At 42.6% G+C, this 15456-nt stretch overlaps 1 protein-coding gene across 22 annotated transcripts in view; it reads left to right on the top strand.

The window, feature by feature from the left end:
* Positions 1-15173, top strand: part of Lypd6b (Ly6/Plaur domain containing 6B) — a 175567-nt gene extending 160394 nt beyond the window's left edge. For 21 of the 22 annotated variants that reach the window (XM_087653068.1, XM_087653056.1, XM_087653055.1 and 18 more), the window contains 3 exons: positions 105-203; positions 12047-12177; positions 13712-15169. In XM_087653068.1, the coding sequence (XP_087509194.1) occupies positions 105-203; positions 12047-12177; positions 13712-13885 (404 nt within the window). In that variant the 3' untranslated portion in view covers positions 13886-15169. 22 annotated transcript variants of the gene reach the window in all.
* The last annotated feature ends 283 nt before the right edge of the window (positions 15174-15456 follow it).

The following is a 15456-nucleotide window of genomic DNA, read 5'->3' on the forward strand; positions in this document are numbered from 1 at the left end:
TTATGAGTTTTGTTTCACCTAATAAAGTTGCGAATTTTGTGCTTTTGATGTTGGGAAATTTTTGTCCTCTTGTGACTTTACTTCATTCTTTTTTTTTTTTAAAGCCACGCCATTCCCAAACAGTTTCAAGTGTTTTACTTGTGAAAATGCAGGGGATAATTATAACTGCAATCGATGGGCAGAAGACAAGTGGTGTCCGCAGGGTGAGTATCTGAGCTTGGAAGAATCTTCTAGATTCTTTTGTGACTTTATTTATTTAAATCCTTCCCTTAGCTGGAGGAGATGTCTTAGATTATAGATCAGGAGACCCAACCGCCTGGTCAGGTGGGCACTCCTGAGGCTGCAGAGCGGAAGAGACCACCAACACTGCTCACCCCTGCCCACATCCCTGGCCCAAGAGGAAACTGTATAAGGCCTCTGGGCTCCCGTGGGGGAGGGCCCAGGAGCGGCAGGACACCAGCCTGAGACACCGCCAGAACCTGAAAGAAACAGACCAGATAAACAGTTCTCTGCACCCAAACCCCGTGGGAGGGAGAGCTAAACCTTCAGAGAGGCAGACAAGCCTGGGAAACCAGAAGAGACTGCTCCCTGCACACACATCTCGGACGCCAGAGGAAAAAGCCAAAGACCATCTGGAACCCTGGTGCACTGAAGCTCCCGGAAGGGGCAGCACAGGTCTTCCTGGTTGCTGCCGCTGCAGAGAGCCCCTGGGCAGCACCCCACGAGCGAACCTGAGCCTCGGGACCACAGGTAAGACCAAATTTTCTGCTGCAAGAAAGCTGCCTGGTGAGCTTGGGACACACGGAAGCAGAATTTCTCTAGGACCAGGCACATTCTGTGTTTACCGGAAGTCCCACACCCGCGGATCCCGGCCCGCAGCAGCTCTCTGCTCCCAGACCCGGTGAGAGAGAGACCCAACCGCCTGGTCAGGTGGGCACTCCTGAGGCTGCAGAGCGGAAGAGACCACCAACACTGCTCACCCCTGCCCACATCCCTGGCCCAAGAGGAAACTGTATAAGGCCTCTGGGCTCCCGTGGGGGAGGGCCCAGGAGCAGCAGGACACCTGCCAGAGACACCGCCGGACCCTGAAGGAAACAGACCGGATAAACAGTTCTCTGCACCCAAATCCCGTGGGAGGGAGAGCTAAACCTTCAGAGAGGCAGACAAGCCTGGGAAACCAGAAGAGACTGTTCCCTGCACACACATCTCGGACGCCAGAGGAAAAAGCCAAAGACCATCTGGAACCCTGGTGCACTGAAGCTCCCGGAAGGGGCGGCACAGGTCTTCCTGGTTGCTGCCGCTGCAGAGAGCCCCTGGGCAGCACCCCACGAGCGTACTTGAGCCTCAGGACCACAGGTAAGACCAAATTTTCTGCTGCAAGAAAGCTGCCTGGTGAACTCAAGACACAGGCCCACAGGAACAGCTGAAGACCTGTAGAGAGGAAAAACTACACACCCGAAAGCAGAACACTCTGTCCCCATAACTGACTGAAAGAGAGGAAAACAGGTCTACAGCACTCCTGACACACAGGCTTATAGGACAGTCTAGCCACTGTCAGAAATAGCAGAACAAAGTAACACTAGAGATAATCTGATGGCGAGAGGCAAGCGCAGGAACCCAAGCAACAGAAACCAAGACTACATGCCATCATCGGAGCCCAATTCTCCCACCAAAACAAACATGGAATATCCAAACACACCAGAAAAGCAAGATCTAGTTTCAAAATCATATTTGATCATGATGCGGGAGGACTTCAAGAAAGACATGAACACACTTAGGGAAACACAGGAAAACATTAATAAACAAGTAAAAGCCTACAGAGAGGAATCGCAAAAATCCCTGAAAGAATTCCAGGAAAACACAATCAAACAGTTGAAGGAATTAAAAATGGAAATAGAAGCAATCAAGAAAGAACACATGGAAACAACCCTGGATATAGAAAACCAAAAGAAGAGACAAGGAGCTGTAGATACAAGCTTCACCAACAGAATACAAGAGATGGAAGAGAGAATCTCAGGAGCAGAAGATTCCATAGAAATCATTGACTCAACTGTCAAAGATAATGTAAAGCGGAAAAAGCTACTGGTCCAAAACATACAGGAAATCCAGGACTCAATGAGAAGATCAAACCTAAGGATAATAGGTATAGAAGAGAGTGAAGACTCCCAGCTCAAAGGACCAGTAAATATCTTCAACAAAATCATAGAAGAAAACTTCCCTAACCTAAAAAAAGAGATACCCATAGACATACAAGAAGCCTACAGAACTCCAAATAGATTGGACCAGAAAAGAAACACCTCCCGTCACATAATTGTCAAAACACCAAACGCACAAAATAAAGAAAGAATATTAAAAGCAGTAAGGGAAAAAGGTCAAGAAACATATAAAGGGAGACCTATCAGAATCACACCAGACTTCTCGCCAGAAACTATGAAGGCCAGAAGATCCTGGACTGATGTCATACAGACCCTAAGAGAACACAAATGCCAGCCCAGGTTACTGTATCCAGCAAAACTCTCAATTAACATTGATGGAGAAACCAAGATATTCCATGACAAAACCAAATTTAAACAATATCTTTCTACAAATCCAGCACTACAAAGGATAATAAATGGTAAAGCCCACCATAAGGAGGCAAGCTATACCCTAGAAGAAGCAAGAAACTAATCGTCTTGGCAACAAAACAAAGAGAATGAAAGCACACAAACATAACCTCACATCCAAATATGAATATAAAGGGAAACAATAATCACTATTCCTTAATATCTCTCAATATCAATGGCCTCAACTCCCCAATAAAAAGACATAGATTAACAAACTGGATACGCAACGAGGACCCTGCATTCTGCTGCCTACAGGAAACACACCTCAGAGACAAAGACAGACACTACCTCAGAGTGAAAGGCTGGAAAACAACTTTCCAAGCAAATGGTCAGAAGAAGCAAGCTGGAGTAGCCATTCTAATATCACATAAAATCAATTTCCAACTAAAAGTCATCAAAAAAGATAAGGAAGGACACTTCATATTCATCAAAGGAAAAATGCACCAAGATGAACTCTCAATCCTAAATATCTATGCCCCAAATACAAGGGCACCTACATACGTAAAAGAAACCTTACTAAAGCTCAAAACACACATTGCACCTCACACAATAATAGTGGGAGATTTCAACACCCCACTCTCATCAATGGACAGATCATGGAAACAGAAATTAAACAGTGATGTCGACAGACTAAGAGAAGTCATGAGCCAAATGGACTTAACGGATATTTATAGAACATTCTATCCTAAAGCAAAAGGATATACCTTCTTCTCAGCTCCTCATGGTACTTTCTCCAAAATTGACCATATAATTGGTCAAAAAACGGGCCTCAACAGGTACAGAAAGATAGAAATAATCCCATGCGTGCTATCGGACCACCACGGCCTAAAACTGGTCTTCAATAACAATAAGGGAAGAATGCCCACATATACTTGGAAATTGAACAATGCTCTACTCAATGATAACCTGGTCAAGGAAGAAATAAAGAAAGAAATTAAAAACTTTTTAGAATTTAATGAAAATGAAGATACAACATACTCAAACTTATGGGACACAATGAAAGCTGTGCTAAGAGGAAAACTCATAGCGCTGAGTGCCTGCAGAAAGAAACAGGAAAGTGCATATGTCAGCAGCTTGACAGCACACCTAAAAGCTCTAGAACAAAAAGACGCAAATACACCCAGGAGGAGTAGAAGGCAGGAAATAATCAAACTCAGAGCTGAAATCAACCAAGTAGAAACAAAAAGGACCATAGAAAGAATCAACAGAACCAAAAGTTGGTTCTTTGAGAAAATCAACAAGATAGATAAACCCTTAGCCAGACTAACGAGAGGACACAGAGAGTGCGTCCAAATTAACAAAATCAGAAATGAAAAGGGAGATATAACTACAGATTCAGAGGAAATTCAAAAAATCATCAGATCTTACTATAAAAACCTATATTCAACAAAATTTGAAAATCTTCAGGAAATGGACAATTTCCTAGACAGATACCAGGTATCGAAGTTAAATCAGGAACAGATAAACCAGTTAAACAACCCCATAACTCCTAAGGAAATAGAAGCAGTCATTAAAGGTCTCCCAACCAAAAAGAGTCCAGGTCCAGACGGGTTTAGTGCAGAATTCTATCAAACCTTCATAGAAGACCTCATACCAATATTATCCAAACTATTCCACAAAATTGAAACAGATGGAGCCCTACCGAATTCCTTCTACGAAGCCACAATTACTCTTATACCTAAACCACACAAAGACACAACAAAGAAAGAGAACTTCAGACCAATTTCCCTTATGAATATCGACGCAAAAATACTCAATAAAATTCTGGCAAACCGAATTCAAGAGCACATCAAAACAATCATCCACCATGATCAAGTAGGCTTCATCCCAGGCATGCAGGGATGGTTTAATATACGGAAAACCATCAACGTGATCCATTATATAAACAAACTGAAAGAACAGAACCACATGATCATTTCATTAGATGCTGAGAAAGCATTTGACAAAATTCAACACCCCTTCATGATAAAAGTCCTGGAAAGAATAGGAATTCAAGGCCCATACCTGAACATAGTAAAAGCCATATACAGCAAACCAGTTGCTAACATTAAACTAAATGGAGAGAAACTTGAAGCAATCCCACTAAAATCAGGGACTAGACAAGGCTGCCCACTCTCTCCCTACTTATTCAATATAGTTCTTGAAGTTCTAGCCAGAGCAATCAGACAACAAAAGGAGATCAAGGGGCTACAGATCGGAAAAGAAGAGGTCAAAATATCACTATTTGCAGATGACATGATAGTATATTTAAGTGATCCCAAAAGTTCCACCAGAGAACTACTAAAGCTGATAAACAACTTCAGCAAAGTGGCTGGGTATAAAATTAACTCAAATAAATCAGTAGCCTTCCTCTATACAAAAGAGAAACAAGCCGAGAAAGAAATTAGGGAAGCGACACCCTTCATAATAGACCCAAACAATATAAAGTACCTCGGTGTGACTTTAACCAAGCAAGTAAAAGATCTGTATAATAAGAACTTCAAGACACTGAAGAAAGAAATTGAAGAAGACCTCAGAAGATGGAAAGATCTCCCATGCTCATGGATTGGCAGGATTAATATAGTAAAAATGGCCATTTTACCAAAAGCAATTTACAGATTCAATGCAATCCTCATCAAAATACCAATCCAATTCTTCAAAGAGTTAGACAGAACAATTTGCAAATTCATCTGGAATAACAAAAAACCCAGGATAGCTAAAGCTATCCTCAACAATAAAAGGACTTCAGGGGGAATCACTATCCCTGAACTCAAGCAGTATTACAGAGCAATAGTGATAAAAACTGCATGGTATTGGTACAGAGACAGACAGATAGACCAATGGAATAGAATTGAAGACCCAGAAATGAACCCACACACCTATGGTCACTTGATTTTTGACAAAGGAGCCAAAACCATCCAATGGAAAAAAGATAGCATTTTCAGCAAATGGTGCTGGTTCAACTGGAGGGCAACATGTAGAAGAATGCAGATCGATCCATGGTTATCACCCTGTATAAAGCTTAAGTCCAAGTGGATCAAGGACCTCCACATCAAACCAGACACACTCAAACTAATAGAAGAAAAACTAGGGAAGCATCTGGAACACATGGGCACTGGAAAAAATTTCCTGAACAAAACACCAATGGCTTATGCTCTAAGATCAAGAATCGACAAATGGGATCTCATAAAACTGCAAAGCTTCTGTAAGGCAAAGGACACTGTGGTTAGGACAAAACGGCAACCAACAGATTGGGAAAAGATCTTTACCAATCCTACAACAGATAGAGGCCTTATATCCAAAATATACAAAGAACTCAAGAAGTTAGACCGCAGGGAAACAAATAACCCTATTAAAAAATGGGGTTCAGAGCTAAACAAAGAATTCACAGCTGAGGAATGCCGAATGGCTGAGAAACACCTAAAGAAATGTTCAACATCTTTAGTCATAAGGGAAATGCAAATCAAAACAACCCTGAGATTTCACCTCACACCAGTGTGATTGGCTAAGATCAAAAACTCAGGTGACAGCAGATGCTGGCGAGGATGTGGAGAAAGAGGAACACTCCTCCATTGTTGGTGGGATTGCAGACTAGTAAAACCATTCTGGAAATCAGTCTGGAGGTTCCTCAGAAAATTGGACATTGAACTGCCTGAGGATCCAGCTATACCTCTCTTGGGCATATACCCAAAAGATGCCTCAACATATAAAAGAGACACGTGCTCCACTATGTTCATCGCAGCCTTATTTATAATAGCCAGAAAATGGAAAGAACCCAGATGCCCTTCAACAGAGGAATGGATACAGAAAATGTGGTACATCTACACAATGGAATATTACTCAGCTATCAAAAACAACGAGTTTATGAAATTCGTAGGCAAATGGTTGGAACTGGAAAATATCATCCTGAGTGAGCTAACCCAATCACAGAAAGACATACATGGTATGCACTCATTGATAAGTGGCTATTAGCCCAAATGCTTGAATTACCCTAGATCCCTAGAACAAACGAAACTCAAGACGGATGATCAAAATGTGAATGCTTCACTCCTTCTTTAAATGAGGAAAAAGAATACCCTTGGCAGGGAAGGGAGAGGCAAAGATTAAAACAGAGACTGAAGGAACACCCATTCAGAGCCTGCCCCACATGTGGCCCATACATATACAGCCACCCAATTAGACAAGATGGATGAAGCAAAGAAGTGCAGACCGACAGGAGCCGGATGTAGATCGCTCCTGAGAGACACAGCCAGAATACAGCAAATACAGAGGCGAATGCCAGCAGCAAACCACTGAACTGAGAATAGGTCCCCAATTGAAGGAATCAGAGAAAGAACTGGAAGAGCTTGAAGGGGCTCGAGACCCCAAAAGTACAACAATGCCAAGCAACCAGAGCTTCCAGGGACTAAGCCACTACCTAAAGACTATACATGGACTGACCCTGGACTCTGACCCCATAGGTAGCAATGAATATCCTAGTAAGAGCACCAGTGGAAGGGGAAGCCCTGGGTCCTGCTAAGACTGAACCCCCCGTGAACTAGTCTATGGGGGGATGGTGGCAATGGGGGGAGGGTTGGGAGGGGGACACCCATAAGGAAGGGGAGGGGGGAGGGGGATGTTTGCCCGGAAACCGGGAAAGGGAATAACACTCGAAATGTATATAAGAAATACTCAAGTTAATAAAAAAAAAAAAAAGAAAAAAAAAGATTATAGATCAGTATGCCAACACAAGCCCATTGGATCCTAATGGGGTCCCAGATTTCTTGTGAAAGACTGTCAAAATGCCAGAGTATCCTGAGAGAACCTGGGGATGGGTAACACACACACACACACACACACACACACACACACACTCAGCATGCAGTTGTATGCATCATGAAGAAAGATTTCTTAAAAGGTGTTTATCAAGAAGACAGAAACCACAGTGTTGACTAAGGCATTCAAACAATTCCAGAAATGCTCGATGCTTAATGATACCCTAGGAAAGTCATACTTACTGGCTTAAAGCAAAGAAAGGGTAGTACTCTACTCTAGAGTTTCATTGTTGCTTAGGGAGTTCATTCACTCCCCTAACAAACATCTGATTATCCTTGGTAGTTTACTGATGCATCTCCAGTGCCCAATCCAGTGCCTTGCTCCTAATGTCTAGGTGAAAGATGAATAGATAGATGCCTTTGGCTAGGTGACCACGGGGAATCTTTTCTCATAGACATTAAAACAAAGACCTGAATGGGCAAGAGAAGGAAGCCTGAAGGAAAAGTGTGCCAGGAAAAAGAAATCTCAAATGTAGAAGCTTCCAGAGGCAATAGGTGAGTGGACTTTTCAGTGCACACAAAGAGACTGGTCACTGGGGCATAGTGGGAGATTGAGGAACAAACCAAGAGAGGCCCAGGTGCAAAGAAAGACCTGAAGAGACTTCTTTTTCTGATAGAGTATGGAAGTCAGAATGCACAATGCGGGGACTGTGGTCTGAAGCGTTGCTGCTGGGCAGCTGGACACAAGAGTCAAAGAATGCATCAAGTGGGGACTGTCATAGCTTTTGGTTGGAAGATGGCAACTCCCTGCAGGTGGTAGAAATAGAGTTGTGAAAGAAATGGAATGTTTTCATACAAAGTTGGAAGTGAAACAGAGAATATGCTGCCAGGACTTTGGAACTGAGGGAACTGTAATGAGACTGGGGCTGATCTGATTTTAGGTTGTCAGATGAAATAAGAGAAACAAATAGCAGAACAGACTTCCAGAATTAGAAATTGCTGGTTTGGGTCTATTAGCATGAATCTGTGGGAGTTTCTTTTGCAGTATTTGGAGTAGGAGAATGGCCTCTTTTTTTTTTTTTTTTTTTTTTTTTTGTAGATATAGGAAACACACGGAATTCTCCCAAGCCTCTAAAAATATCCTACTGGATGTATTACTGAGAATAACTGCTAAAATGTTCATGCCTATAGCATCCATATGGTCAATGTTTTTTTTTTTTATCTTTTTTTCTAGAGGAAGGAATTAACAGAATCATTTTTCCTTAAGGTCCTTTTACATTTCAGTAGAGTAGTGCTCTTACATTGTTTCACGCTTGTACACTGTGATTATGTGCCTCTTCCTTCGTGTGTCCACGATATTTTTCTTAGCGTTTCAAAGGATTTTTTTATTTAGAACTTTATACATGCATATAAGTCATTTTAACAAAATCCTCTCCTTTCCATTCTCCTCCAGTTTCTCCCTTATCTCACTCTCCTACACACACCTCTGTTTTCCCTCAACTTTAAGGTTTTGGGTTTTTTTAACCCACTGAGTCCAGTTAGTGGGGAGGGATGAAGGACAAACTGTTGGATCCTAAGTGTCCTCTCAGGGGCTGCATCCTGAAGAAACCTGAAGAGCCATCGGTTGCTGCTAGTTCCTCAGCTAGGAGTATGGTTTCACGAGTCCTTTCCTTGCCTGTTCTAGGATTTTGTTTGGTTTGAGCTTGTGCGGGTCTTCTGTGTGCAGTGACAGCATCTGTGAGTTCATGAGTACAAATGGCCCTGTCATGGCCGGCAAATACTGTTTTACTGCAGATACCAACTCCTCTTGGCTCTTAAAAATCTTTCTGTCCCTTTCTTCTCCATGATGATCCCTGAGCCTTGGGAGTAGGAGCCGTGATACAGTTGTCCCCTTTAGCACCGAGCGTTCCACATTCTTATCTTCTGCACACTGACCAGCTGTGGCTCTCTAGGAATTGCTCTGTTCTGTAAAAGTAAGATTCTTTGACGAGGGTTCGGAGATGTATCTATGAATATAAAGGTAAGAACTTAGGGGTAATTCATTACTATGTCCATTTAGCAGAAAATAGCAGAAGGTTCTCTCCTAGGACCTAGGACCTTGCTAGCCACTGGGTTTTAGCCCAGTTAATAGTAACCAGGCATGAGTTCCATCTTGTATTGTCGACCTTAAATCTACTCAGGAAGAAAGTGGTTACAATTGTTTTCAAGTTTTAAGGTTGGTTGATAACTGTCTCTCTTAATTTATTTCAGATGGTCAATATAATTCTTTAACTATTTGCTTTAAGTTTCTGCTGAAAACCAAGTAGACTGGTTAGAAGAGCTTTAAAGGTTACCTCTTCATTGGCCTTCCCTTTATGGGTCATGTGATTCTTTGAATGGCCTCTCAAAGTCTGCTTACTATGTTTGTGTATAATGCTCTAATTTGTGGTTTATTAACCCAAGCCTTTTATCTGCTTCTGGCTTTTAGAATATCATCTCTTTTGTTTACTTAAAAATATTTTAGAGATTAATTTATTTTGTGTGTATTTTTGCTTCTTTGTATGTCTGTGCCCCACATGCATGTCTAGTCCCAGGAGACTAAAGAACACGTGGATCCCCTGGAACTGGCGTTAATACATGCTTGTTAACTTCCCCGTGGGTGCTTGGAATTAAACCCAGCTCCCTTAGAACAGCAAGAAGCTCTGAGCTATCCTTCCAGCCCAATTAGCATCTCTTTTGAACCATAGACAAGCAAAAAGAGGAAAGGGTAGCTTCCCACTCCCAAACAGTATCAGCAACAGCAAAGGCAGCTTTAGTTGACTCTGCCAAGCCCACCTGAGAAGCAGACTCTTAACAGGAACCAGTGTGGAATGGCAGCCCCCGCACCCCCCGCCCCACACCCTCCATCACAGCATGAGAGCTCACTTTTTTGCTCACCCATTAGTGAAGTCTCAAAGACATTAACCATCTGGAATTATAACTGAGGTGTCATTTCCTATTTTTCCCTTTGCTGTTATTTAGGAACATGATAGTCAACCGTTCATCTTCGGCAAGTAAGCCTGGAGCTGTGATCTTAGTCATCTCAGGTTTCCCTTTCTCCATAAAGCCTTACCTGTGGTCTGCCAGTGTTGTTAAAAGGCCGTCTGTGGAGCACAACATGACAACCTGGATTTTTCGTGTTTCATTCACAGCAGCGTTTGTGTTGACTGGGTAGAGGCTACTTTCATGTGTGGGTTGTGTACAGTGTTTTGGATAAACACAAGCAACCACCGGTTGGTTTCCATTTATTCTGATTTGGAGTATACATTTAAATGCCTTCTCCAAAACATGTCATGGCTCCCTTTCCTTTAGACTCCAACGTCAGCTACTTTTGTCTAGTTCAAGGACAAGTATCCAGGGTGGCAGGCAAGTGTACTGCTTCAGAGCACATCCTCGACACCTTCCTTGGTTAGCGTTCTACCTTACACCTATGTGACCTTTCTACCTGTATGACAGTGGGCAAAATGGTGGCACACACTTTCAACCCTGGCATGTGGGAGGCAGGGCCGGGAGGATCTTTGTGTGAGTTCTAGGTCAGCCTGGTCTATGGGGAGAGCTTCAGACAGCCAGGACTACATAATGAGATGTTGTATAAAGCAACAACAACAACAATAACAACAACAACAACAACAACAAAGAATGCTAGTATGGTCTATGGCCTTCTAAAGCTTCATGGTGAGGACTGAATGAATGAACACAGAAGATATGGAGTACTTCAATATATACAATATTATATCAATTTGAATTTGTATGTATTTGCCATTGTAAACAATACTAAAGTTATCAAAATGCCACTGCATGTATTAACATTTCATTTAAAAAAATCGCAATGTTCTTAAAAGATCGAACAAGACTTACTTGTGACAGGAACTCTGTCTTATCAATCTTGGTCCATTTTCTGCCAGTCAGTTGCTATTTGGAATCCATGGTGAAAAACTTAACAAGCATTTCCATGGTCTTTGGTAACAACAAGGAGACACAGGACTAAAATGGAGCATACTATGATGCCATAGGGACCACTTTCTGACAAGAATGCTAAGTCATAAAATGGATGGTTAAAGCAGTGAAGATAACTATGTAGAAATGAGCTAACTATACACGGCAGGGAAACAGGAAGACAGGAAGTGGAGAGGGCAGGAAAAGTGGAGTTCATTGCTGAGGAATGGTCAGGCATGCTGGAAGGTTTTGAATCTGAATAAGTAAAATGAGGAAGAAGGGTTACCTGGGATGTAGCTGGAGACCCATTTGCACACAGTCTGTAAGAGGCAAATGATGACTGAGACACCATGTTTCCAGACATGTTGTATTTCTGTGCTCACAGGTTTTGTCTTAATTTAGAGTTCCCAAACACATGCTTCAGAAGAAGAAAGGGCAGGGTAGGGACATAAATACTTGCATATTCAATTACCAAACCCAAGGATTGATGAAAACTCTGCACATTTTTCTCAGCTTCAGCTAATGCCAAAGGAACTGGATACCCATTTATATTCATTTTCAAAATACATGTGTACTTTGGAAGCTGATGTCTTGGCAGAAATACCACTCACAAACTCTAGCATTCACTGCTGTTAAGTTTCTCACATATGAGCCTTAAGATTATTCTGATTTTACTCTCTTCTGGCATTATGGTCAAGGGGTCTTTTTTTCAATATGGAAAATAAAATTGTTCTTATTCTTATTGAATTTCCTTAGAAACACAGTATTGTTTGACAGTTCATCACTTCACCAGCCACGGAAGAAGTACGTCCATCACTAAAAAGTGTGCCTCTAAAAATGAATGTCATTTTGTTGGCTGCCGACATAGCCGAGATTCGGAACACACGGTAAAGATTATGTGTGCATGGAGTTACTTTCCCAGGTTTCATGGTGATGGTGGTAAGCTATGCATCATGGGAAAACTAAGGAGGGGAAGCAATATGCTAGGTTTGTGTGTACTCTGACAAAAAGACTCTACTACAGTGCCAAAGAGGAGAGCAGACATGTGAAGATATTCTGTCTTCAAGAAGAAATAATGGGACTAAGAATGAATGTTAATTTCCCGGCTCTAGAGCTAAACTCTGGGCTTCAGAACTTGCACAAATAGTCTCAAGTCCATGCTGGAAGTTCAAGAATAACCCATCCTTCAGAGAGGAGGGAGCACTGGAATCTGGATGATGTGTGCTCTGTTCATGGCCAAAAATCACCACAACCTCATCCTGGAGTAACTAGAATGTAGAAAAAAAGGAAATCAGGAATAGCTTTTACAATTGAAACTTTGTCTCTCTCTGCGTCTCTGCTTAGAGGAGAAAGAGTCTAAGAGAATAAGATAAATTTAGATGTGTATTAGATCAATTCGTCTCTTTAATATTTTCATTCTATCATCCTAAACAAAAAATGTACTCTTACATGCAGAAATTCTAAAGTTTGAGGGGAAGCGGTTTGAAAATATACTTCATGAGATTTTAGAATCCAATGTGGCATGTAAGTCACTGACTCTGACTTAGTGGCTGTTGGCTCTGGTCATGCAAGGGTCATGTGGGCAGCAATGGTGAGGTGAGCTGACAAGGCTGGAAGGGAGCATCCTAGACTGACTGAGATGGAACTTCATAGAGAGGTCTAGGGAATTAAGATACCCAGGGTGAGCACAGTGGCTCACTTCTGTAATCCCAGTACTCTGGAGGCTGAGGCAGGAGGATTGTGAGTATGAAGCCAGCTTGGGCTACATAGCAAGATTTGAAAAGTAAAATAAAAACTTTCCCCTGGGTAAATCTGATGGGCAGCTGGCTGGACAGCCGTTCATTGCTGTGTGTGGGGTTACTGCCTTTCTGCTGCCTCATTGGCCTGGAAAATTGTATGAGTGGCCAGTTCATGAAATCATGGCTTCTGGATAGGCATGTATCACTAGTGTGGTCCCAGGTTTCTTCCCTTGAAAGCACTCTTAAGAAAGGGGCTTTATTTTATTTTTATTTTAGCGAATTATCACTGCAATCATATCGGAACTCAGGTGAGGGCACAGACAGTGGCAAGTCACCGTTATCAGCTAACAAGTAATACTAAGAAAGAGACCCAACAAGTCCAGAAGGTTCCTGACTTTCGCTTTGGTTTCATTGTTTTCTAATGAATCTGTCAAGATCTGGCAGTGGGACAGTCTAACTCAGTTTCCCTTCTTTGCCCTGTTTTTGCTTGGGTTTGACACAGATGCTTCAAGAGTTAGGATGAGGACTCTCAGAATAGCCTTTGCTCAGCAGGGAAGAGTACCCAAAGACAGGGCAATGCACAGTCTGGACCACCAACTCCGGCACCTGTCTTTGATTTTGGTTTTTGTTTCTTCCTCCTCCTTGCTCTTCAAACCTATTCCTCTTCCCTCCTTGTACACAGGAGTGTAGGTCTTGCTGTGAAGGAATGATCTGCAATGTAGAGTTGCCCACCAACCATACAAATGCAGTCTTTGCGGTGATGCACGCGCAGAGGACATCTGGCAGCAGTGTCTCCAATGTCCCCAGATCCTATCTCCCAGTGCTGGCCTGGCTCTTCATGCTTCCCTTGCTGTGATGCTGCTGTCCCCAAGAGAAGCAGAGACCATCAATGTAAAGCACAGAAAGAGTGGACCAGCGGACTCTGGAGCCAAGGTCCATCTTGCACTTGATAAAGAAGATACTTTGGACTGCAAAGTAGAAGGCAAAGGTTTGCTTTGCTGAAATGCTCCTGCATGGGGTCACAGCACTGGGCATGAGGACTTGGTAGGAACCAAGAGGACTACGTAACTTCCAGTGTCCTGGTCTACGGATGCTGCATTCTGTCAGCTCTACAGGGGATCCGACCAGTATCGTTGACAGCAACAGTAAGCCCTGGCCTGACCAGGCCTTCCCCTGGAAGGACTTTTTGACCTCATGGACTCCCTCAGAGGCTGCTGGGTCAGACTCTCTGGTTTCTGTGACTAGCTCAGAGCATCTCTGAAATGTAACCCTTCTGCCCACGGGAAAGCAGTCCTTACTGTGTTAATGTTCTTTTCCTGTTAACAAGTACCTGAGATGATCCGTTTATAAAGATAAATGGTTTGTTTGGGCTCACGGTTTTGGAGATTGCAGTATATACTAGTTTGGGGCCTGTGTTGGAGAGCAAGTAGCCACTCATAATGGAAACTCGAAAGGGGGAGAGGATGGGCTGGAGAGATGCTTCAGCAGTTAAGGGGCAGTGACTGATCTCCTGGAAGACCCAAGTTTGATTCTCAGCACTCACATAGGAGCTCACAATTGATAATTCCAATGCCAGGAGATCCAATGCTCTCTTCTGGCCTCTGAGTACTGCAGACAGGTGGTGCAAACATATATGCAGGTAAAACACCCATATAAATAATTCTTCATTATAAAGGGAAAGGAAGAAAAAAAAGAAAGAAGCAGAGGTGGGAAAGAGAGCATGCACATAAGATTCCCCAATACCCTTCAAGGTCATGTTCCCAACATCCTAAATCCTCCAACTAGATCCCATTTCCTAAAGGTTCAATTACCTCCTTAATGGCATCAGTAGGCTGAGGACCAAAACTTTAACCCTGTAACAGTCAAGATCCAAACAATAGTACATACTAACCACCTAGTTGATGAAAAAGCTGTAGGAGGGAAATATCCAGTTAAAATTCTATGATTCCATTTGCCAATTACGAGATGGTTGGGGGTGGGGTGCAAACCTTTGAATTATATAGTGTAATGCATGCTGTGTGTTTCTTGACAATGTGGAGGCCTCTAATGAAGTACATTTACCAATGTCATTAAATTTGTGTTTCCAGGAACCATGGGTGATACATGCTGTTTAAAAGAATAAAATTTTATGCTGATGTGATTTAGTTTTTGTTTTTGTTTGGTTTTTCCTTTTAGCGGGGGTGGATGTGGGGGAAGAGATAGTTCAGGGAGACTAAATACAACGAATGCATTGAGAAAGTCAGGAAACTTCCCTGACCAAGGGGGTTAGATGTCACTGTATCACGTCTACCCCCAGCAGCAGCCTACCAAGACTCACAAGAAATCAAAGAGTTCTTTTCTCCAGTCCAGACACCTACTCTTCTCTGGATGTCAAGTCCAGCAGAAGAACTCTAAATATGCAATGAAATGTTTGGAATTGCTGTCCTC

Source organism: Rattus norvegicus, chromosome 3 (genome assembly GCF_021556685.1).
Source record: "Rattus norvegicus strain SHRSP/BbbUtx chromosome 3, alternate assembly SHRSP_T2T, whole genome shotgun sequence".
NCBI lineage: Eukaryota > Metazoa > Chordata > Mammalia > Rodentia > Muridae > Rattus > Rattus norvegicus.